The following is a 25,748-nucleotide window of genomic DNA, read 5'->3' as shown; positions in this document are numbered from 1 at the left end:
ATTAGATAACTAGTAAGAAATAATGACGTTTTAATTCTCTAACACATGGAGCATCCTAATCACAAGCATTTGGAATAATGAAACCTGAGAAGGGGGAAAATGAGTGTCTTTGCAAGCGAAGGAATAGCCTCTGAATAGTGAACAACAGCCAGAGATACCTGGGATTACATTCAGAGATCCATGATTATTTTTTTGTAGGAGACTTTGGGATTTTCATAGAATAGTAAAATTGTCCTAAAATATAGGGGACTGACAGAGGGTGGCCAACTTTTTGTCAAGTCAGAAGAATTTTTTTAAAGTTCTGCCTTCTATTATTACCATCATTTTATTTAAAAAAGAACATTATTACTCTAAAAAGGAGAAAGAACTTAACTTCAAAGTAAGTCCTTTAATTTAAATAAATCTAACTTTTTGAAATTTACTATGTTGCTCCTAATTGTCTTACTTTGCTGGGCTGTGGTTAATGATGTTATTGTTCAGTGAATACTTACTCTCCCTTCCCCGCTCCTGTGGAAGGAGGTTTTCCCACTTTGTTGGGCTTAGCCATGTGACTTGTTTAAGCCAGTGTAATGTTAGCAGGTGTGACTCAAGCAGACACTTGAAATGTTTTACATGGTTTGTCCTGACCAACTGTCCTCTGTCTTCTCCTATAATATAAGCATGTCCTAGATAGCTACTGGCCCCAGAATACAAAGCACATTAAGCAGATATGGAACCGTCTGGCATGAAATAGAACTTCCCACAGACCCATGAGCAGGAAATGTATGCTTATTTTTCTAAGTCTCTGAGATTTGGGAGGTTGGTAACATCATTGTAGCAATAGCTGGAGAGCTAACTTTAGAATTTATCAGCTTAATTTGCCAACCAGAGGGGCATTTCTGATTGGCTTTTAAAGTCAAATTTCTTGGGCTGAAAGCTAAACAATATAGATAAGATTTTTAACAGAAACAGAAGATATAAGTAAATCAAGTTTAAGGAAGAGTAGTAACATACACTCTCAAAGTAACAAAGGAAAGAAGGATTTTGAGGGGACAAACTACAACAGAAAAATGTTTCAGTACAACTGTCTTCATTAACTCAAAGTACAGAATTGCCAAGTTACAAATAAAGACACCAGCCAAATGGCAGCTGTGCAATTTGGGCAGATGAAATAGCCATTTACATCCCAGGAATCATTCCTGTCACTGTACTAAAGTAATGCCTACCATAGTCTGGGTCTCTGTGTTGTTGGTAAAGATACCTTAGTGATATCCTTGTCCAATCATACTCAAAGCCTATGTCATCTCGGGTGTAGTATTATATGCTGGTGATACCATGCTTTAAAATGACATGCTAAATAGAATAACTAGACTGAAGTTCAGTGAGAAGTAGAGGATTTTAACAACATTTTAAACCAACTAAACATATACAAAACACTCCACACACTCCCAACATCAGCAGAATACACATTCTTCTCAAGTGTACCTGGAACACTCTTTAGAATAAACCATATGTTAGTCCTCAAAATAAATCTACATAATTTTTTTAAAGATTGAAATCATACAAAGTATCTTCTTTGATCACAGTGGAATGAACTAGAAATCATTAACAGAAGGAAAATAGAAGATCTACAGATACATGGAAATTAAATAACACACTGTCATTAATTAGCCAGTGGGTCAAGAAGGAAATCACAAGGGAAATTAGAAAATACCTTGAGATGAGTGAAAATGAAAACACAACATACAGAATTTATGGGATGCAGTAAAAGCAGTGCTCAGAGGGAAATTTATAGCTGTGAGCACCTACATTAAAAAGAAGAAAGAGCTCAAATCAGTAACCTAAATTGACACCTTAAGAAGCTAAAAAAAAAAAAGAATAAAGACACCTAAAGCTAGCAGAAGTAAGGAAATAATAAAGATTAGAGCAGAGATGAACAACATAGGGAATGGAGAACAATAGAATCAATGACACCAAAAGATGTTTCTTTGAAAAGATATAACAAAACTAACATATATAGCTAAAACATATTATAGCTAAAATTAATTAGCTAGACAGACGAAGAGAGAACACTACAAATGGTAAAATCAGAAAAAGTGGGGACGTTACTACCAACCTTACAGAAATGAAAAGGATTATAAGAGAATACTATGAATAGTTATACACCAACAAATTAAATAACCTAGGTGACATGGACAAATTCCTGGAAACACAAAACTGCAGAACTCAAGGAAAAAATAGAAAACCTGAATAAACTTATAACAAATAAAGAAATTGAATCAGTAATCAAAAATTTCCCAACAAAGAAAGGCCAGGACAGGATTCTTCACTGGTAAATTCTACCAAACATTTAAAGAAGAATTAACCACCAGTCTCTCAAATGCTTCCAGAAAGTAGAATAGGAAGAAACACTTTCTAACTCATTCTGTAAGGCCAGCATTATCCTGGTACCAAAACCAGACAAAGACATCCCAAAAAAAGAAAACTGCACACCAATATTCCTTATAAATAGGGATGCAGAATCCTCAACAACATCCAGCTAAAACTAGAAAACTCTGAGGAGGAAACCAGCAAATCTTTATGACCTTGGATCTGGCAATGGTTTCCTAAATATGACACCAAAAACACATTTATTAAAAATAAATACATAAATTGGACTTCATCAAAATTTAAAACTCTTGGACACCAGAGGACCCTATCAAGAGAGTGAAAAGACATCCCACTGAATGGGAGAAAATACTTGCAAATTATATACCTGATAAGGGTCTTATACAAGATATATAAGGAACTCTTATAATTCAACAATAAAGAGACAAACAACCCAATGAAAAAAGGGCAAAGGACATGAGTAGACAATTCTCTAGAGAAGATACACAAGTAGCCGACAAGCACGTGAAAAGATGCTGAATGTCATTAGGGAAATGCAAATCAAAAACAAAACGAAATACCACTAACACTCACTAAAATAACTATAAACAAAAAGTCAGAAAAAAAACAAGTGTTGAAGAATGTGAAGAAACTGAAACCCTCATTGTTTTCTGGCAGGAATGTAAAATGGTGCAGCCGGCATGGAATAGAGTTTGGCAGTTCCTCAAAAAGCTAAACATGTGACCCAGCATTTCCAATCCTAGGTATATACCCAAAAGAATAAAAACAGGTGTTCATTCAAACAAAAACTTGTAAAGGAATGTTCCTAGCAGCACTGTTTACAGTAGCCAAAAGGTTGAAGCAACCCAGATATCCATCAGTAAATGAATGGACAAACAAAATGTGGTGTATCCATACACTGAAATAGTATTCAGCTATAAAAAAGAATGAAGTACAGATACATGCTACACCATGGGTGAAACTTGAAAACACTATGCTAAGTAAAAGAAGCCAGACATAAGATATTCTATGATTCCATTATATAAAATCTCCAGAAGAAGCAAATCCATAGAAACAAAACAGATTGGTAATTGCCAGGAAGTTGGAGGACAAGAACTTAGGAGTGACTGCTTAATGGGTACAGTGTTTCCTTTTGGAATAATGAAAATGTTCTAGAACTAAATAGTGGTGGTGGTTGCAGAACATGGTGAATGTGCCAAGTGTCCCTTTACACTTTAAAATGATTAAAATGGGGAATAAAATAAATGAATAAAATTTTTTAAATACTAAGCTTTATTATGTCATCCTACAATATGGAGCAGTGCTACAATATGGATTCTTAAACATTTTGAACTATAAAGAGCTGAAGAAATGTTTCTCTGACTCTGCCAACTCAAAAAAAATTATTTTAAATGCATTGTTGATCTGTGCATATTTTCTGATGTTTGACTCTGGCATTTTCAAGGAGACACAGTATTATAATCAGCTAAGAGATTTGTGGCTTTAGGGACACCGTTTCAAAACAATCTGTCCCCTCAGCAGGTTTATAAAGCTTATGTATTTTGTTGAAATTTTCCAAATTCTGAATCAGAATGAAGATAGTCTCACTTGTACTAGTGTGTCAGTCTATCCATTAAAAAGTTATCACTTGTTTATCTCTTGATATAGAGAATGAATGTATAGAGAATAAATTAATATAGAGACTAGTTCATTCAGTCAGCAAATATCAAGTGTCTACTGTGTGCCAGGTACTGTGCTGGGTACTTGGTAATCACTGATACATTTTTAAACCTGTGAATAATCATTTCAGAACCATTTTAATCTTCTCTAAGACTGACAAAAGTATTTTATTTTCTATAAATGAATTACAGTATTAATAAGTAAATATTACTGAATATTTTATGGAGTGCTTTACTGCATACTAACCAGCACTAAGTGCCTTACCTATGTAAATTTATTTAATTTTTACAGCAACTCCAAGATAGGTACAATTTTTACCCTCATTTTACAAGATGGGAAGGCAGGGCATAGAGAGGCTAATCATTTGTGGAAAGGGACATAGCTATTAAGGAGAGGAACTCAAATATCAAGCAGTGTGGCTCTAGTACCTGCACTCTTAATTCACTCACTCTTCTGCCTGAGTGGCAATTTTTTGTTTTTGTTTTTTCTTTGACTGTGTTGTCTTCCTTGCTGCGCAGGGGCTTTCTCTAGTTGCAGCAAGCGGGGTCTACTCTTCGTTGCAGTGCATGGGCTTCTCATTGCAGTGGCTTCTCTTGTGGTGGAACACAGGCTCTAGGCACGCAGGTTGGTGGTTGCAGAGCACGCTGGCTCAGTAGTTGTGGCTCGCGGGCTGTAGAGCACTGGCTCAGTAGTTGTGGCTCACGGGCCCTAGAGCGCAGGCTCAGTAGTTGTGGCGCACGGGCTTAGTTGCTCCACAGCATGTGGGATCTTCCCGGATCAGCGCTCAAACCCGTGTCCCCTGCATTGGCAGGCAGATTCTTAACTACTACACCACCAGGGAAGCTCCTGAGTGGCAATTTTCAAATTCACCCTGAGAAGGTGGTATTTGTATTTAATAATATTTTAGATGTTTATTACTTCTCTGCATTCTCTAATATGACTTCATTTTTATCTAAGATTCCATCTAGTTTTAGTATTCTATAATCCCTGCAAGTTTATAAGAAAATTGAGTTCTCATTTAACTCAGTGGTTCTTTATCAGTCCCAATACCCCCTTTTTAAACAAACATTTTCTAATGTCTACTATATAATCTTAAATGAAACTCATGGAAAATATAACCTATCAAAATATATAATTGTAAAAAATTTTATTTTAATTGTACTACATTTCTGTTAAATACAAATAATAATATTTTAAATAAAATAGTATTTTAACTTACTACACATTTCTATAAAAAACAGATTGTTATAGAATAACAGCGCAGTGTATATGCTCAGATACGACTGCATAAGAAAGCTGCCAAGTTACACAGTTCCAGGGATATGGCTTGCAGAGTACGATGTAAATAGTGCCATCTGGAGTTTTGCAGTGTCATAGCCTTGGGCAAAACTAGTTATTAGAATAAAAACTCAAGTCAGTAGTAATTTTTAAAATTTTATAATGGGAAGTAAAAGAGTATGGAAATAATGCTAATCAAAACAGAAATAACATGACAAGACAAATTATAGGATATCACATTGAAAAAATAAGGAAGGATAACATTCTTGCAAATCAGCCAGTTTTTATATGGGTAGTATCAAAATAATTCACTGTTATGTCAGGGAATGGAGTACTAACAAAATTGCAAAAAACATAACTCCTATCTTGAAATGGCCCCACCTTTTGAGGTATTTCTAAATTTTACTGTGATATTCAAAAGTCATGTAGAATGTCTGTCATCCCTGGTTACCTTTCACTAAATGCTTGTAGCACCCCAATCATTAGGACAACCAAAAATTCCCCTAGGTGTTAGAATCCCTCCTGTTGAGAATCGTTGATTTAGATAATAAGTGACCAGGCCCTATTCTAAGTGTTTTATATGAATTAATTCATTTAATCCTCAAAAACCTTATTTGGTAGATTCTCTTATTCAAGAAGTTTTAGTCTTTTTATATTATTGAAAAAGCAGGTGTTCCTATTACCTGTATGTTCTGATCAAAATCAAACATTATGTCGGGTTTAATAAAATTGATAGAATTATACTTAGTGTCATATCTACAGATGTATTATCTTCTGTTTGTGAAGAATTTATAATTTTTTGAAAGATACCTTTGCTAAAACATTCTAGTACCAGTTCCTGAAATGAAGATGTCATGTTCCTTCATATGTCATTAGCCCAGTTTTCATATGAGGAGCAAGAGTAAGGAGAAATGGAGTTTTGTAGAGGATGAGGAAAATTATCCTAGAGTGGACTGCTCTGGCCTTTTCACTAATAAGGTATTTTGCAAGGCCAGCCATGCTTTACTACCTTAGAGTCATCTCAGCACAAGAAGAGAGCCCTTGTGTTAGGTATTCAGTGAGTAAGTGGGTGAAGGAATGAATACAATTCTTTATCTGTCACCACATCTTTATTAAAAAGATGCCATTACCAAAGCATCTGACAGGAGATGTGTTTAAGAAAAGAAATTCCCAAGTAAATCATAGGATTGCTAGGCATTCGGCCTCATGTGCTACACCATTTCTTTCTTCTTTTTTTTTTTAATTTATTTATTTAATTTTGGCTGTGTTGGGTCTTTGTTGCTGTGCATGGGCTTTCTCTAGTTGCGGCGAGGGGAGGCTACTCTTCGTTGCGGTGCAGGGGCTTCTCATTGCGGTGGCTTCTCTTACTACACAGCATGGGCTCTAAGCGCGTGAGCTTCAGTAGTTGTGGCACACGGGCTCAGTAGTTGTGGCACACGGGCTTAGTAGTTGTGGCACGCGGGCTTAGTTGCTCTGCGGCATGTGGGATCTTCCCCACCCAGGATTTGAACCCGTGTCCCCTGCATTGGCAGGCAGATTCTTAACCACTGCACCACCAGGGAAGTCCCTACACCATTTCTTTTATGGTCCCTCATCAAGTCCACCATATACAGGTATGCCATATATACACATATATATGCACAGGAAAATACAAATACTAGTACTTCAAATTATGACCCAGCATCATCCAAAGAAGGTTAAAATTATTACAATATTTGAGAGGTAAATAATTGCATATTTAGAAAAATTTATTATCCCCTTCTTCCAAAAGAAGGTAAAAATGGTGTTTAAGTATTTAATGGGTTAAGCTTATTATTTTAAAAACTCACTAATACAGAACATCTCATTCCCTGTCAGTGCCAAATAACAGATGTTCTTGTATATTAAAAACAGTACCGTTCTGTAAGAACAAGTCAGACCAACAAGTATTTATTAAACACGTTTAGCATAGCCAACATTTAGTACTTTGGGGGATACAGAAGAAATAGAAGACCCAGTACTCACTGTAACTTCAAAGGATGTCAGAACTAAATCCATGTCCTCCTCCTCCTCCCCAATAATCTTTTAAAATATTAGATAAAATTTATGGTGAAGGAAAATTGGCTTTGAGAAACCAAGGAATTCTTAGTTTAAGACTAAAATAATAGAGGCATGTAATGTGCCATTCAATTTGTCTGTGAAACTTGGGATATTAGTAGTCGCCATGTTCTAGCTGCCATCATTTTTAACAAGAATGGGAGAAAGGGTGGGAAATAAATAATGATTTTTTTTTTAGAAACATAACCAAATTACTGGATAAGGGAATACTAAACTACATATGATATTCACTGTCAGTAGTGTCATTTTTTGAAAATTATTACAAGAGAAAAAGAATGCTTATCAAATATCTTATATATATCCCATGGTAGCTGAATTGTTTCCATATCACTTCTGCTCATGTATATTTGAATCTTCAAGATCCATAGTTAAGGCAGACTGTTCTCCCCCAATCCCACCCCAGGTGAGATCACAAAGTAAGTGATCTTTTCAAAAATAGTCCCTGGTGGCGCAGTGGTTAAGAATCCACCTGCCAATGCGGGAGACACAGGTTCAATCCCTGGTTCAGGAAGATCCCACATGCTGCGGATTAACTAAGCCCGTGTGCCACAACTACTGAACCCACGTGCCTAGAGCCCGTGCTCCGCAACAAGAGAAGCCACTGCAATGAGAAGCCCGCGCACTGCAGCGAAGACCCAACGCAGCCAGAAAATAAATTAAAAAAAACTTTTTTTTAATAAATAAAAATAGTCCTTTAATAAAAAAAAATAGTGTGGGAAACAGAAAGAAAGATACTGAGAGCCTTCTGAAGGTAAGCCAATGAAGCATTCCTTGGGAGATCAATCTCCATTTAGGAGCAGTTAAACTATGCCTGAATAATTACAGGTACAAAGTGAAATCAGAATGTGTATTATTCATTACAATGTTATGGTTAAATAATTCCAGAAATAAAGTTTTCTGCTTGTCTTCTAAAATGCCCTCAAGTTTTTTATAGCATTTTGAATCAAGATCAATCATTGCATAGTTCTAATAAGAGCTTTAAGAGTGAAATAAAAGAGACAATTTGTGTTGAGTTTACCTCTAGTGAATGAAACATAAGAATTCAATGTCTTTATAGGAAGCATCCAGAAATTCTAGTAAAACCTTTTGATCACATTTGCAGATCTTTAATTCAAGGCAATGAAATAGTGTGTTAATGAAAGATTATAATAGAGTAAAAGTTATAAAATGATGAAAGAATTTTCTGAAATTTTATATGATCGTGAACTGGTAATACCACTCTCTAGTATTTAACTCTCTGTTCTCTCATGTGCTCTCGTAGATGAAATATAAAACCAGTACTTCAAAGTGTATTACCGTATCAGTGATCGCAGTAACTTAAGCTTGCTTTATGTAGCCATTGTGTGGTTGTAATAAGTGAATTGTATAAATGAGAATCATATCCATGAACATTTTTCAGGTTTATTTTGAAAGTCCATTTATGTAACTGTTAAAGAGTACCTTCCCTCCTATAGCATATAGTCAAATTTCAGTTGCCAAGTATATCAAAATTTTTCTTGGAAATAATGAAAGGCTAATATTTCCTGGGTAGTATGACTGGTGTTTGTGTTAAGGTTTATGCTAGTTAAAGGAAAAGTCCTTTTATTCTGAATTCCTTGAAGATGAAATAACTAAATACGATCTGTTTTGAAAACTACCATATGGTATTTCTTTGCAGTTGAGAGTTTAATTTTGAAGTTTTTTTTTAATCTTTATTGGAGTATAATTGCTTTACAATGGTGTGTTAGTTTCTGCTGTATAACAAAGTGAATCAGCTATACATAAACATATATCCCCATATCTCCTCCCTCTTGCATCTCCCTCCCACCCTCCCTATCCCACCCCTCTACGTGGACACAAAGCACTGAACTGATCTCCCAGTGCTATGTGGCTGCTTCCCACTAGCTGTCTATTTTATATTTGGTAGTGTATATATGTCCATGCCACTCTCTCACTTTGTGCCACCTTAGCCTTCTCCCTCCCATGTTTGAGGTTTATTTTTAAATATGACAAATTATCTCACAATTCCTATCCTTCAAAAATCTGTTTGTCTACGTAAGTTGAATAAGATGTCAGTTCTCCTCTGGGGTGGCCTCAAGTAGTGTCTCACCTCTGTGATGGTAAATTGGTAGTTTCTGCTGCATTTGTTTATAGTTTTAAGAAAAAAATGAAGGAACAACATGTAAGCTTGTAAGATTTTTTTTTAACCCCTCCAAGCCTTCATGAAGATGTACAATAGTAGATTGGTTTTTTGAATGGTATAGTTGGTTTATTAGTGTCATATTTGAAACAGGCCACTTCCTGTCCCCTTCAAAACACACACAGTCTTTGATTATTGACTCTTATTTTTGACTCATAATTTTTAATTATTGAAGGATAAAATAGTAAGCATAAGCAATTGTCTTTCATTTTCATCCTTATAATTTTTCTTACTCTCATCAGTAAAATTTCTAATAATCCACTTCATTTATTATTAATACTACATACTTAGTAGTATGAAGTATTTTTTTAAAAAGCAGAATTAGTCTAATCTTATTTCTGAATATATTTGAAATACATATACTGAAAGTACCCTTTGCAAAATTCTTATTTTATGCTGTCATGCCATTTTGTCACCTCCACTGTTAAAACTTTTGCCTAGCTATCAAAGTTTTCTGTAGTCTAAGCCACAAGCTGACAGTTTATTTACCACTGTAACCTACCATATTCCTATCAAGATTTGTCTACCTAATCCCTCGATTTGTGCATTCAATCATATGGTTCCCTACCTCTGAACTCCTTTTGCACTTAAAACCAAATATTTTAGCACTAAATAATTTTGTAATTTGTTTCATCTTTCTTCCTATTTGTGTGTTCACTTACTTAGGAAATATACCACGTTTTCTCCTCTTTTGAATTATCCATAGCATGATGAATTACTTAGTGATCAACTACTAGGAAATGGGGGGCAGGGGGAATCTTCATTTTGCTCTCACAAACTCAGTGAAAAACCTGTTTCTTGTCTAAGAATGTTGGAGGTCCCTTTCCTACACCCAGTAACGTTGTAAAATGCCTTCTCATCTTTATAACTGCATCTAGGTATTACTTTTGTTCTTGCTTTCATATTTAATTAATCAATACAGTGATTCATGTGATCCAGTCCTATCTTTTAGAAAGATTGTGGTTTGTATTTTTTGCTTTACCAGTTAAAGAGGGCCAAATGGATACAGATGTGTCATTTAATGTCATCCATCCCTTCTTTTGTCTGTGTTGTCATAAACATTTGGTAGCAGAAATTTCCTTCTACAATGAACTCCTTAACAGACAATGAGCTGCCAATTAAAAATGAAGAACAAACAAATGAACTAGTATTACCCAGGAAATTTCCTTTTGAATTTTCAGAGGGAACATCTCCCTCTACTAATTGTGAATGCAAAAGACCTTTGATAATATGTAGGATATCCCATATATGCCAACACCCAATTTATGAGACCTTTTCATTAATTAAATGGGACAATTACATTTAAATACCATGTGGTTAAGAATACTTAATGTTCTGCTGAAAAGCACTCAGCCTGAAATAAGGCAATAATTTTAACAGTAAACTACCAAAAGTAAGGTAAATGTAATTCATAATCTTAGATGTGGATATCTCTTCACCCCTGCATTTTACAACTAAATCTGAGAGTTCTACTTAAGACCACAGAGTTGGGAGGGGTGGAGGTGTCTGTTTCACTTGGATTCAAATTGTATCAAAACTCATTTATGTCAGCAGATTAACTTTACCTTAAAAGCTTTAGTTTTGAAATTTCCCTTGCAAACATTTGAATAGGTATACATATATGTTTTATATAGCTCCTGAGTTTTGGTCAAAGTAGTTTAATTTGATGTTATATTTTTATATGTTTTATAAAGGGTCTGTTATGTTTCCATGTGTTTGATTATGTGTGTTAAGAAGGTTATAAACCCTTACAGCTTATCTTTCTGTGATATATACCATTTTCCTGAAAAGTATGCTTCTGTGGCTATAATTAACTTTTAGGTAATTTTATTTATTATAAACAAATATACTAGCAATAAATTTGGAAATATGAAAATGTAAATTTATGATTTTTTTTTTCCTATTACAGTAGAAACTCTCTTATCTGCATGATCCAAACCAGTAGTTCCTTAGATTAATGAAAAAGTCAGCAAACTCAGGAACTCATTTTAAAGGAATGTCTACCTACCTTATTTTAATATATAATGTGTCTATGAAAATTTGCCAATTTGCCAGTCTTTTGATGTTAGACCTAGACTTGTTGTTTTTCTTAAGTTATGAGTCCATTGATTTGCATTAGACCTCTTTTTTGCCTGAACCACACCTAGTGTCTACAATGAAAACATGTGCTAAGCAGTCGTAATTCAAATATATCTAGATTTTTATTTTACTTGTTTTTGTAATTCTCATGCATACCAAATTTAAGAGCTTTTTTTTTCATTTAGAAACTTACCTTTATTTGGTTGCCATCAACTTAGTTCCATTGAAACAGCTCTTTCACATTCATATCGTCAGCTTATATAATATTAATTATGTAATTACACTAATGAGCATGGGTTTACATCACTTACAAACAGCAGTTCACTAAGCAAAAAACCCATATTCCCTCGAGGTAAGCCTACAACAAATGCACACGTGAGCTATTAGAAAGTAACCTTGTTCTTGTCAGTTCTGCAGAGAGAAAAAGGAGTCTGTCAGAAGGAGGTCAATTAAGAGAGTCTTTACTATACTTTGTGTTCACTACATTTTAAAACTGATGGAAATTTTTTCATACACAGATACATGAAAATAACTAAAATGCAAGAAAAGGGGGATGATTTGAGAAATCAGCCTTACAAATAAGCCCAACTGAAAAGTTGTGCCTTTTGCCATTAAGACAAATGATGCTTTTAAGATTGTTTTGTCAGAAAATTTGTCAAAGAAAGTTTAGACTTTTTCAGTTGGTGATGAAAAGGAAATATGAAAAAAAAAAAAGATAAATGAGGTACAGCCAGTCTGGAAACCTATTTCACAATACCTGCTAATGTTGAACATGTCTGTAAACTATGATCCAGCAATTTCATGCCTAGCAGTTACCCAGCAGGTGGAGGTAGAGGGTGGGGAGATGTGGGCGTGTGTCTGTGTAAGGGGGGGGGGAATGGTGTGTGGGTGTCTATATTCACTAAAAGACATGTACAGGAAGGTTTATAGCAGGATTATTGGTAATGACCATAAATGACTTAATTAATGGACTACTATGTACAGCAATGAGAATGAACAAAATACAACATGCAGCAGTGTTGGTAAATCTCACAAGATTTAACGATGAGTGAAAGATGCTGGGACTTCCCTGGTGGCGCAGTGGTTAAGAATCCACCTGCCAATGCAAGGGACATGGGTTCAATCCCTGGTCTGGGAAGATCCCACATGCCGTGGAGCAGCTAAGCCCATGCGCCACAACTGCTGAGCCCGCGTGCCACAACTACTGAAGCCCATGCACCTAGAGCCCGTGCTCTGCAACAAAGAGAAGCCACCGCGATGAGAAGCCCGCATACCACAACAAAGAGTAGCCCCCCGCTCACCACAACTAGAGAAAGCCCGCGTGCAGCAACGAAGACCCAATGAAGCCAAAAATAAATTAAAAAAAAATTTTTTTAATATATTAAAAAAGAAAGATGCCAGACCAAGAAAATACATTCCGTAGTATTTTCCATAGGATTCCATCTTTATGATGTTCCAAACCAGCAGATGTAAGCTATGGTGTTAGAAGTCAGGATGGTGGGTACTTTTTGTGAGAAGGCAAGGAAATAGGACTGGAAGGAAGCACAGATGACTTCTGGAGTTCTGGAAATACTATCTTAATGTGGGTGCTTTCTTCAGGTGTGTTCTATTTGAGCTGTATGCTTCAGATTTGTGTATTTTTATTATATATGGTATACTGCAAAAAATGTATCAAAAAAAGAGGAATGTGACTTCATCTGATGGAACTAATATTAACTAGATGAGACATGCAGTAAAGACACAGGAAAATAAGTTGAGCTCCACAAAAGGATTTAAGAAGAGCTTAATTATGGAATCTATCAAAAAGGGAAATAAGACTTAACAACTTAAAGTGTACCATCTGTAGCTAATTTAGTTATGATAACTCATTTCAGCCCAATTTGTTGTATTTTGCGTATTTAGTACTTGGATCATGCAACTGCTGAAAATTATATAATAAGCATATAATTATAAGCTGTAAATCATTTTATCCTAGTCCTGGAAAGTAATTTGGATTACCCTCCTCATTTTTAAATCAGTTTTTGTTGGTGGTTTGTGTTTGGTTTTTTTTCCCCCCAAAAAATATGTCAGGTTCTGTTCAGGTTAAGTACTGTTTAAAAATTAGACTAAAATGTGGTTCATTGGACAGGAATATACTTTATTAATTGACCTGTTTTATAGAATATCTTTATCCGTGTTTTTTTAAATGTTTGGTTTCCTTCATTTGAAAAGGAAAAAATCATGAAAATATTCTGTATGTATTTATTCACTATAATAGCAAGCAAAAATCAAATACATGTTAGAATAAGATCAAAAGAATGGAGCCTTTAAACCATTCTCTCATGGATTCACTGAATATGCAAGACAATTTTTTGCTGTTTCAAAAGGGGTAAAATATATGCTAGCCCAGCACTTTATTATGTAAAAGGCAATAGAGAAGAAAGAAATATTCAGTTGCCATAACTAATAATCTTATTTATTGTGGGAAGTGAAACACAATTGAATAAACCCGTGGTAAATGTGATTCCCCTCTTCAATTAAATTGTATTTGTCTCTCTGTATAGTAAATACAGATAAAAGTGTTGATTTGGCAAGAGAAAAGTGTATGCTGCTAAATTATTTAATCAAGTAGATAATCATTTTTAAAAACATCTTTGTTAGTTTACATGTAACTAGGATATTTCAAGATTGGAGATCCTGTAATTTCTATAAAAAGGAAAAAAATTTTAAATGATGTGGTTTGGCACAGAATAGTAGTGGCATTGTCCAATAAATATGTCTTCTTTGAAATAAAAGTTTGCCTCAACTTTAAAAACACATTCTCTAAGTTTCTTGAAATTGTTTTATGGTCCCTAATGAACTATAAAACCTAGAAGAAAAAGTCCAGGGCATTCTAATGAATGCATTCGGTTCTTAAGGACCAGACTGTTTGGGTACTTTGCCAGCCACCCATCACCTTCTGTCTCCTGCCATGCTAACTCTGCCACACTCTGTACCAGTGAGATATAACAATAGCTGAGTGTGAAGAATGAGCTAGAAATGAGCAGTCTGGTTGGGGAATAGGACTTCTCACAACAGAGCCATTACTGAGACTTCTGAATGTTGATCTCCACTCTGGGTATGGGAAAAAAATTGAGACGGAACTTGAGTAGGTTGTTTGTTGTTACTATGGATTTGTAAGTATTGAGGAGAGGGAGAGTAGGAGGAGCCAGGTGCTTGTTCCTTCAGCCCTTCTATCCTTTAATCTGGTAGCTAGCAGTCAAGGCCCCATTTGAGAAGAACTGGGGAAGTGAGCCAGATCAGAAAAGGTAAAAGATAAGAAGTAGCCCCTGGCATGGGAACTCAAAGGCAGAAGGAATAAGCAACTGGGAAATTACTATCTCCCTAAATTCACATCACTTCATACTAGCTTCTTTATATGCTATTTTTAAAATGGGAGCACTGGGGTAGGGGAGGGGGGTACAGGTATATGTTTTAAGCACCCCTGGTAGAAATTATTGTTAATCGAAGTGACTACTGAAGTTGGAATGCAACGTGATTAGTGACCTAGAAACTTCAAGATCCTGTCCACAAAATAAGAGTTCATGAATAATTTAATTTGGTTACTGTGTTACAGTGTTGCTATACTAGATTAATTAGAGAGAAAATGTATGTAACTGTTTTTCCATTATTGAGTGTGATAAAACTTAAATTCTTCATACTACTTTTACATTTTCTAAAATAATTATAATTTTGTTATAATTTTCTTTAAAGGATATGCTTTAAATACAGATGTCTACCCTATAATCTCTAGTTGATAGCTTTGAATAAATTTATAGAAATTTCATTTTTTAGTAATTATCAAAACTTTAACATTATACTCCTATTCTTTTATTAGGATTTGGAACTTGGAAGGAATACAGACAGCTCATTTTCTTCTTCATTCCCCTGGAATGAGTGTGTGCTGGCATCCTGAGGAAAGTTTTAAGGTTATTATTTATAACTTAGCTTTCTTCTGTCAAGCTGAAAAGACATATACATGTATAATATTTGCACACATAGAGGAGAAAAATCAATGACTTTTTCCACCTCGGAGACTCTTAATTGGCACAAATGCATTTGGATTAATCTAGAACCTTAAAAGTTCTCTGCAGTTAAGTTCTTATTTGACAACCATCATCTATAAATGGCATTTATTCAGAGTACACTTTTCATGCCCTCTGATAGGTTATGATCTAAAAACTAATGCCTAGACTAACTAGTAAGCAGTATTTGTTTAAAAAAAGTTAAATCCATGCTTGTGAGCCATAGTGTGTAAACAGAAAGCATCAGTGGCATAAGGCAAATTTGACCTAGCTGCAGTGGTGTTCAATTCCTATTCATAGTAAAGCTTTCTAAAATTCAAAAATATACTGTGAGTTATTATCAATTGACCTTAACTCAATTTCATGGAGAAGATAGGAGCCATTCACCAAGAGTTCTCTCATTTGCCAGTATCTTCTCTTGGGCATTGCTCTATTTTATCCTTCCCTAGGATCTAAGAAGTTGCCACGTTCATCTTCTTAAAGTTAGTCCTTCCACTGTCTAGAGTTCATGTTAGTTCTTAGGCATCCTGCTTTTCATAGCCCTCTAATGTCTTCATACTTCTCCGTGACTCTTTTCTGTCCTCACACTTGCACAAAAAGGTAACCTTGATTAATCATGGCAGAAACTTACATAGTACCTATATGTGCTTGGCTCATTGTCAGCATTTCATATTAAGTTAGGTCATTTAACCCACATGGCAACCTTATGAGATGGGTACTGTGATGATCTCATTTCACAGATAAGGAAAACAAAGCTCAGAGAAGTTAAGTAACTTACCCAAGTTCACACAGCTACTAACTGGAAAAATTCGCATGTGTACCCAAGCAACCTCCTCCATATGTCTTACTCTTAACCATTACGTTCTTCTGTTTCCCCTTTTTAGTCTATCTTCTTCACACCTTTTATTTCTGAATATTTGAACCCATCACTTACACCTCTTAACTTCAGTTCCTCTTTCCCTGTCCCTTGATCTAACTCTTTAATCTTATTCAGTCTCCTCTATTCTCTCAGAAGTCATCAGTGATATTTTTAACAAATCCAATGGGCTTTTCTTCCATTCTTAGTCTCAAGGCAGCTTTTTATACTATTGATCACTTCTGCCTTGAAACCCCGCTCACTTGGTCTTTAAAGCTGCATTATTCTAGTCCCCTTAAGCATCTATGTGTGTATATTCCCTTTTTCTTCCTCCACTGCTAATTCTTCTTTAACCATGTATTTGTAAATTGTTGTAAGGGGTAGTTCTCACCCACACTATACCCTTTATTATAATAGAGGATAAAGGAATGAATAAAGTCCTTGTCATTGAGTTACACACTGACTTATAAGTAAGAAAAACATGTATATACAGTTACACAGATTTTAAGTGTTGGAATCAAAATCTTGTTAAGTAGAATGATGACATAAGTTTTAATCCCATCTGCTCACAGCCTTCAAGATAATCCTGAGCCAAGATGCCCCAGACTACATAAGTGTGTTCTCTGGGATTCCATGAAAACTTGTTTCAGGCCTGTTGGATATTTTATCAGTAGAATTATATTCTGTATGTGTACATGAGTGCAGTTTTCTAATTTATTCATATTACATATATAGGGATTATTTCCATGTGTAAGTAAATGTTATTTCTGAATCCAGGTCCTAAATTTTATGTCTAGATTTCTCCCCTGTAGTAGTGAGTCAGTCTACTTGAAGCATTATCAAGGAATCTACCAAAATGTTAATATTACCATGTATAAATATCATAGGCTACTTTTTAAAACTGTGACCTAAAAAAAACCCAAAAACTGTGACCTAGATGTTTATTATAACCCATATCCCAAAACTTATATCTTAATTTATGGTTATTTGAGATCCCTTTCTTCCGTATGCTTTAAGTTAATTTCTATTATTCTTCTATATAACACTGAAATTTCGCCCCACCCCATCTCCTTTTTTTTTCTTGTTTCCATGACTTCAGAATGTTGGGAAGTCCCTGCTCTAAATCACATCAACTCAATATCCTGAAATCATCTTTGGTATCTTCCTTTCCTATATGCAAATGTTTCCAGGTCTTTTAAGTTTTTCTTCACTGTCACTACAATACATTCCTCTTGGTCATTAATGTGTATTCCTCACCTTTCTATTCTCACAAGTCATCCTTGCCAATCCTTGTTTCTAAAATCTTTGGCTCTTCAGTCTGATTCTTCTTGCGTACTTTAGTTAGACTAATATTTAAATATCAGTTTCATCGTGTCACTACTAAACTCAAAAACCTAAAATTACAGAAAGGCAACACAGAGTAGCAGTTAAAGGTATGGACTCTTGAGTTAACTACCCACAGTCAAATCCCAGTTTTACCAGTTACTAGCTGTATGATCTCTGGCAAGTTACAAAACTTCTCTCAATCACTACCTTCAATTCCTCATCTTGTAAAACGGAAGCTCATGAAGATTAAATGAGTGAACACTTATAAAGTCCTTAAAAGAAAACCTGATACATAATAAGCACTCAGTCAATTTCAGCTGCTTGTCATTGTTGACACTATTATTACTACTGAAACAATCTAGTGGTTCTCATTGGTCTGCCATATCAGATGAAGCCCAGAATTTTGTTTTGTTATCCTTGGTCTTGATGAAAATGAGGGAGCCAGAGAAGAAAGAGAGATGGGTTCATGATCACCTATATCATAAAATTCTTATGAAAATCTGTAAGATATAAAGTACACAAAAGAGCCATGTAATGTGGAAAGCACAAAGCAAACACTAGCATTTAATAATAAAGTTATAGGGAATACCCTGGCAGTCCAGTGGTTAGGACTCAGCACTTTCACTGCCGGGGCCTGGGTTTGATCCCTGGTCGGGGATCCCACAAGGCTCATGGTGATACATCATCATCATCATCAAGTTACAAAAGTCAGAAGATCTCTAGAAGCGAAGCTCTTAAATCCAATAAACCACAGTTGGAGCTAGGATTTCAGCAGGTAATAACAGAAGCAAGCATTTAGGATGGCGTGGGATCAGAGAGTTGGGACTGAGGACATCCTTTTCTCTGACTCTAAGAGAAAAGAGGTTAGAGCCACTAAATGAAATGAGGTGTAACAATCAACATTTGTTGAATGCTTTCTCAGTGCCAGGAGCTGTGCTGAGTACTTCATGTAAGTTCTCTCATGTAATCTCACAAATACTCTCAGGTAGGTAGCATTATTCTGTCTATTTTGTAGGTAAGAAAACTGAAGCACCAAAAGATTAATTTGCCCTAGATCACACAGCCACAGATTTGACCTCAGTCTGATTCAAGTACTACAGTGTTCCTTGCCATTTGAGATATTTCCCCTGTGAAAAGTCAGTACAAATTATTGTTTATGGTTCTGAAAAGTCCTACAAGAAGAATTCCCCTGTAATGTTTTTAGATCCAGCAATTCTGAAACTTAAAAAATTAACTTTTTTACTCTATCTGCTCTTTCAACAACAACAAAAAAAAAAGTCACCATTGAGCACAGTTTTAGAAACAGTAAATAACCAAAATAAATTTTTTTTGCTAGAAAGTAGTTTTCAGTCTGACTTCAAACTATAATAGCTAATGTTTTCTGAGTGCCTACTCTGTGCTAAAGCAGTTCTAAGCACTTTAACATGTACAGTTGACCCTTGAACAACATGGATTTGAACTACACAGATCCACTTATACACAGATTTTTTTTTCAGTAGTAAATACTACAGTACTAAATGATCTTTGGTTGGTTGAAACTGCAGATGCAGGAACCGTGAATAGGGAGGAACCGCAGATACAGAGGGCCAACTATAAGTTATATACAGATTTTCAACAGTGCAAAGGGTCAGTTGCCCTAAGGCTGTCCCCATCTTATTCAAGGGTCAACTGTATTAACTGGTACCATCCTCCCCAACAGCCCTGTGAAGCAGATACTGTATTAGCCCTGTGTGCTCAAGATCTTATAGCTCCTGAGAGCGGAACCAGGTAGCCTGACTGAAGAAGCTGCACTCGTAACCTGCCATGCTTTATTGGCTCTCCTAGCTTAGGTCCTGGGCCAGATAGACTTGGCCCTTCCGTTGTTCATAAGTTATACCTGAAATTCTCAAGATTTTTATAGACAGGCTCAAAGTCTCAAGTATTTTTACTACGTCCAAGTAAGTCTTCCTTGTTCTCCCATTTCCCGTCCTTCCCCACCCTTGACTATACATAGCACACCAGACCACTTACCAATCTTGATAATCTAGGCTTGTAGTAAGGAACATGTGCACTGTAGTTAGACCTGGGTTCAGACCTGAGTTCAAATCCAGCCCCTGCCACAGGCTAGTGGTGAGATCTTCAAGTTAGTTAATCACTCTGCACCTTAGTCTCCTTTCTGAAAAATGGGATTAATGATAGCAATTTCCTCAGATAGTGGTTACAAGGATTAAATAAGGCAGGGCATGTAAAGCTTAATGTTGCACTTGTTTTTGTTGTATATTTGTCATCAACTTCCTGTTATTGAGAATAGTTTTATTTATTTTTTAAAAGATTTTTTGAATTGGACCAATTTTTTTTAAGTCTTTATTGAACTTGTTACAATATTGCTTCTGTTTCTTCTGTTGGTTCTTTGGCCCCGAGGCATGTGGGATCTTAGCTCCTCAACCCGGATCTAACCTGCACTCCCTGCATTGCAAGACGAAGTCCTAACCACTGGACCACCAGGGAAGTCTCGAGAATAGTTTGGGGTTTTTTTGTTGGTTTTTTTTTGGTTTTGCAGTACGCAGGCCTCTCACTGTTGTGGCCTCTCCCGTTGCGGAGCACAGGCTCAGCTGCCATGGCTCATGGGCCCCTCAACCACTGCGCCACCAGGGAAGCCCTCCGAGGATAGTTTTAAATTCCACCTTTTCTCTTAAGAATCCCCTAATTTTAAAGACTACCCATGTTCTAAATAATCACTACTTCTTTTGCATCCCACTATATTTCGCCTAAAATTATGATCAGTTTTTTTTCACCTCTTCTCTAGATGGAAAGTTTCTTGAGATCCAGGATCATGTTTTTTACCATGGACTTCTATTGAACATAACATAGTGTTTTACATATACATGTGTGTATACAGTAGATCTTCATTATCCACAGATTCCACACTTGCAAATTTGCCTACTCACTAAAATTTATTTGTAACCCCAAAATCAATACCATCAGACTTTTGACAGTCACAGACATGCACAGAGCAACAAAAAATTTGAGTTGGCTAATGTGCACATTCCCAGCTAAGGCTGAATAAGGCAGTACTCTGCCTTCTTGTTTTAGCTCTCATACTGTAAACAAGTATCCTCTTCATAGTCTATTTAGTGCCACATTTTTATGCTTTTTGTTGAGTTTCTTTCACTGTGTAAAATGGCCCCCAAGCACACTGCTAAAGAGCTACCTAGTGTTTCTAAGTGCAGGAAGGCTCTGATATGCCTTATGGAGAAAATACGTGTTAGGTAAGCTTTGTTCAGGCATGAGTTACAGTGCTGCTCTCTGTGAGTTCTGTGTTAATGAATCAACATGTATTAAATAAGACATCTTTATTTTTTTTTTCTTTTTTTTTTTTTTTGCGGTACGCGGGCCTCTCACTGTTGCGGCCTCTCCCGTTGTGGAGCACAGGCTCCGGACGTGCAGGCTCAGCAGCCATGGCTCTCGGGCCCAGCCGCTCCGCGGCATGTGGGATCTTCCCGGACCAGGGCACGAACCCGTATCCACTGCATCGGCAGGCAGATTGTCAACCACTGCGCCACCAGGGAAGCCCAAATAAGACGTCTTTAAACAGAAACACACAAGATTATGTATTGATCTGTTGACAAAAATGTGATCAGAGACTCAGAACTGAACCCTTTAATTTCCTTTAGGATCAGTGGTTTGATACCCACTAATTCAGTGTTTGCAGCAACTTTATAGAACCTTACCTACTGTGAATAACTCGTGTTTGTGTGTGTGTGTGTGTGTGTGTGTTTGTGTGTGTGTGTGTATGTGTATGTATGTATAATTTACCCAGAATGAATCTTTAGGCTGATCTCTTCTTCCTGGTGACCATACATAATCATTTTAAATGGTATCCAATTTTCTTATGTCTGTCTTTTGCCCATTTTCTATGAGATTTTTTAATATTTGATAGAGATTTTTACCTAGGCTTGTCTTATTTCCTTTGCATTTGATCTCCGATTTGTAATATATGCAAATGTTTACATTTTACTATATGTATGACATTGAATCTCTGCCTCCTTCTCAGATTTAGTACATTAGGTGGTTGGATTTTCTTTATTTTTCTGTCTTACAGTTGATGGTTGCAGAGAAGAATGGAACAATTCGGTTTTATGATCTTTTGGCTCAACAGGCTATTTTATCTCTTGAATCAGAACAGATGCCATTAATGTCAGCACACTGGTGCTTAAAAAACACCTTCAAAGTTGGAGCTGTTGCAGGGAATGATTGGTTAATTTGGGATATTACTCGGTCCAGGTACTTCCTTAGTATATTTATCTATTGCTTACCAAAAAATCAGTCACTATTGCTATATGATCCATTGACCCATTCTTGTATACCTGGGCCACACTATAGAGCAAAAACAAGTCTTTCCTGTAGAAGGGCCAGAGCTATGGGCTTTTATGTAACAGAGATGGCTTTTACAGATTTACTTTGAGAATAACAAAGAAAAATGGCAGAGGAGGAGATCTTTGATCTGAGCAGTGTTTACTTATGTTAAAAAAAAGAAGAAAAAACACTGACCATGTTGAATGATGGTGTTCTGCAATGGTTCTAAATCATGTTTATGTCTTTATCATATTTCAGCTATTTTAATTCAGTGCTTATTTGGAATTTTGCCACAGTTTACATATCTTGGGCATTGTGTTCCTTAAAGAGAAAATACTTTTTAAACCTTAAGTCCCTCTACTTAAGACCAACACATAATTCATAAAACATAAAATATTATCTTTTAGTTACCCTCAAGATAAGAGACCTGTCCACATGGATCGAGCCTGCTTATTCAGGTAATGTACCATTTTTGTTGGGGTTATAATTTCATTTTCTGAATTTGGCTACTTTGCTCATGCTGCACCAACTCCTGGAATACTTTCCCAGTCCTCTCCTTTACACTGATTTTTTTCTTTTTCTCTGATTCTTTTATAAATGGATGTTTTACTTTACTAAGTCTTTGCTTTTGTCTTTTGGTCTGGGTGAGAGATTGTTTTCCAATATATTCTTTTAAAATTTTTATAAAATACAAAATGTTGCCACCCCACCAATGCCACCTCACCAATGCCACCTCAACAGTTTGGAGCGTATGCTTTCTTACTTTTTGTGCTGATAAAGACGTAAAATGTAGGTGGACCCACATTTATGCATATGAACTACATTGTTGTTCTTTAAATGAGAACACACTGGATATTATATATCTGTGACCTTTTTTCCATGTAAATTAAGGTACTTGTTCTTTTTCATTCATTTTTATGTAATACTGCATTGTATAGTATAGTTATTAGGGTGCTTTCGGCCTCAGGAAAATTTACTAACAGAGACTAAAGTCAGTAGAACATTTATTATATACTGTATTTCATCAAATCTAAAATACCCCCAATAAAACACTATTATTTTATGTATTCCTAAGAAAAAATATATTCAACTAAATGTAAGAATGCCATAGATTATAAGATGCATCCTGATTTCAGAGATGTGAGCAAATACACATTTTAAAATCAACAAACTGTAGACTCACAGACATAGACAACAAACTTGTGGTTACCAAAGGGGAAAGGGGGGTGGGGGAGGGATAAATTAGGAGTTTGGGATTAACATATACACAGTACTATATATAAAATAGATAACCAACAAGGACCTACTATATAGCATAGAGAACTATACTCAATATTTTGGAATAACTTATAAGGGAAAGAAATACATATATACATATATGTATTTGTAACTGAATCACCGTTCTGTATCCCTGAAACTAGCACGATATTGTAAATCAACTATACTTCAGTTTTCAACATTTTTCTTCCAGTTGCTAAAAAGAAAATCAACGAACTATGGTACTTAAGTCTGGAGGAGGTGGCCTGAGGATTGGTTTAGTAGCTCACTGATGTCATTAAGAGTTCAGACCTTTCCCTCTGCCATCCTCAACGACAGGCTTTGGCTTCTTGCTTCCCAGTCAGAACTCTGACTGCCAGAGTTCCAGGCACCATAGCCTCATACCACATTGCCCAAAATAAGTGGAGAGGAAGGAGCACCCATTTTATTGGGAATTGCTATCTTTGCCTTATACCAGTTGTGTCTCATCCCTTGGGGTTAGACACATTGTGCCAGAACATAGTTGGGGTTCAGTTAGCACAGAAAAGAGGCAGACTGGCTGGCTGTTGGACAAGAACTCATAATGTCTGCCACACATTAAAATAATAACTAGACTTTAGCGGGTTTTTTGTTTGTTTGTTTTTTGTCAAGGAATCTTTTTTTCCCCCTGTACCTCCCCTACTGCACTTATTATAGTGCTGGGCTTGTTGCTGGAGCTCCATTAACACTTGATCATTCATTATATTCCAATATCTGTGATGCCTTAATACTTGAATATTTAAACATCTATGTATTCCAGGTGTTTGCATCATTCCAAGGAGTTTAAACTCATAAGTTTGTCACTAATTTTAAAACAAATGTCAATAAGAACATTAAATGTATGGGTTTTTTTTAATGTATTGTACTGTGAAATATTTTCTGTCTGATTCCTTGTTTGTATCTCCTATCATACTGTCAGCATTTTCGTTATAAGGAACTGCTAACCTTGTGTAACTTTGTAATTTAACAAAGTGGCACATGATAAGCACTTAATAAATATTCACAGAATGGGAAAGTATTTATAGCTAACTTCCCTGGAATTCCCAGTCTGATTGTAAAGCCATATTATCAAATTTAGGGTTATAAAATTATCATTTTTGTATAAAAAGAAATAGCCAATCTTAGAAAAACGTATAGTTGTCTGTAGGATTCTGTACTGCTTTTCATCCTTTGTCTTTTCTTAGGTGGTCCACAATTAATGAAAACTTGTTTGCAACCACTGGTTATCCTGGCAAAATGGCAAGCCAGTTTCAAATTCATCATTTAGGACACCCTCAGGTAATGTGGAGATGTTTGGTGGCATATGTGGTTTTAAATTTGTGTTTTCTACTTTTCTCGTTATAGCCCCCCAGATTTGTAATGTGTAACCAAAACATTTATGAATATCTATTACCTGCTTCAATTGGAAAGAGAAAGCATTTTTTTTTTTTTTTTTTTTTTGCGGTATGTGTGCCCCTCACTGTTGTGGCCTCTCCCGTTGTGGCGCACAGGCTCCGGACGCGCATGCTCAGCGGCCATGGCTCACGGGCCCAGCTGCTCCGCGGCATGTGGGATCTTCCCAGACCGGGGCACGAACCCGTGTCCCCTGCATCGGCAGGCGGACTCTCAACCACTGTGCCACCAGGGAAGCCCGAGAAAGCATTTTTTGATGTTTAAATCACCAGTGGTAACAGGCTTTTTTGCCAATATTCATGTAAGAAACATTTTATTTCTTCTATTTCCTTCTTCATTTAAATGTAGTAATTTTGCTTGCTTGGTTGGTTTAGACTGCAAAAATGTTTGAGTCTGGACTGCACCAATTATTCAGATTATTTGTATCCTTCTAATGTGTATTTCACCTATGAGGGAGCACATTTTTTAATTCTGTTTCCACTATAAAAAAAAAGACAATTTTTCAATGCATTTCTTATTTTTGAAGTGTAATTTTTATTTATTAATGTTGGTAATGTATTGAGCTTCTTTAATTCTTCACATATTCTATAGCCCATCCTCGTTGGTTCTGTAGCCGTTGGATCTGGCCTTTCCTGGCATAGAACTCTCCCACTATGTGCAATCGGAGGAGACCACAAGCTGTTATTTTGGGTGACTGAAATGTAAAATAAATTTTCTGTGTACCTAGATCCATAAAACTGTATTTTTAGTACGTATTTTGGAGAATTCCTTATTTTTGTATCAAATATATACTGTAAGATCTAGAAATGTTCCAATTGTTGCTTTTTTTAAATAAAATGTT

General features: G+C 35.9%; 1 protein-coding gene across 2 annotated transcripts in view; it reads left to right on the top strand.

Annotated features, from left to right (window-relative positions):
• Positions 1 to 25,748, top strand: part of NUP37 (nucleoporin 37) — a 41,077-nt gene extending 15,329 nt beyond the window's left edge. The window contains exons 6-11 of one of the 2 annotated variants that reach the window (XM_060023891.1): positions 15,516 to 15,606; positions 21,966 to 22,147; positions 22,627 to 22,677; positions 24,700 to 24,793; positions 25,006 to 25,208; positions 25,499 to 25,748. In XM_060023891.1, coding sequence (XP_059879874.1) covers positions 15,516 to 15,606; positions 21,966 to 22,147; positions 22,627 to 22,677; positions 24,700 to 24,793; positions 25,006 to 25,164 — 577 coding nt within the window. In that variant the 3' untranslated portion in view covers positions 25,165 to 25,208; positions 25,499 to 25,748. The remainder of the gene's footprint in view (positions 1 to 15,515; positions 15,607 to 21,965; positions 22,148 to 22,626; positions 22,678 to 24,699; positions 24,794 to 25,005; positions 25,209 to 25,498) is intronic. The other variant, XM_060023892.1, reaches the window with a different exon arrangement.

This window comes from Delphinus delphis, chromosome 11 (assembly GCF_949987515.2).
Source record: "Delphinus delphis chromosome 11, mDelDel1.2, whole genome shotgun sequence".
Classification (NCBI taxonomy): Eukaryota; Metazoa; Chordata; class Mammalia; order Artiodactyla; family Delphinidae; genus Delphinus; species Delphinus delphis.
The sequence above is the reverse complement of the archived record's forward strand: the minus strand, read 5'-3'. Positions and strand labels throughout refer to the sequence as shown.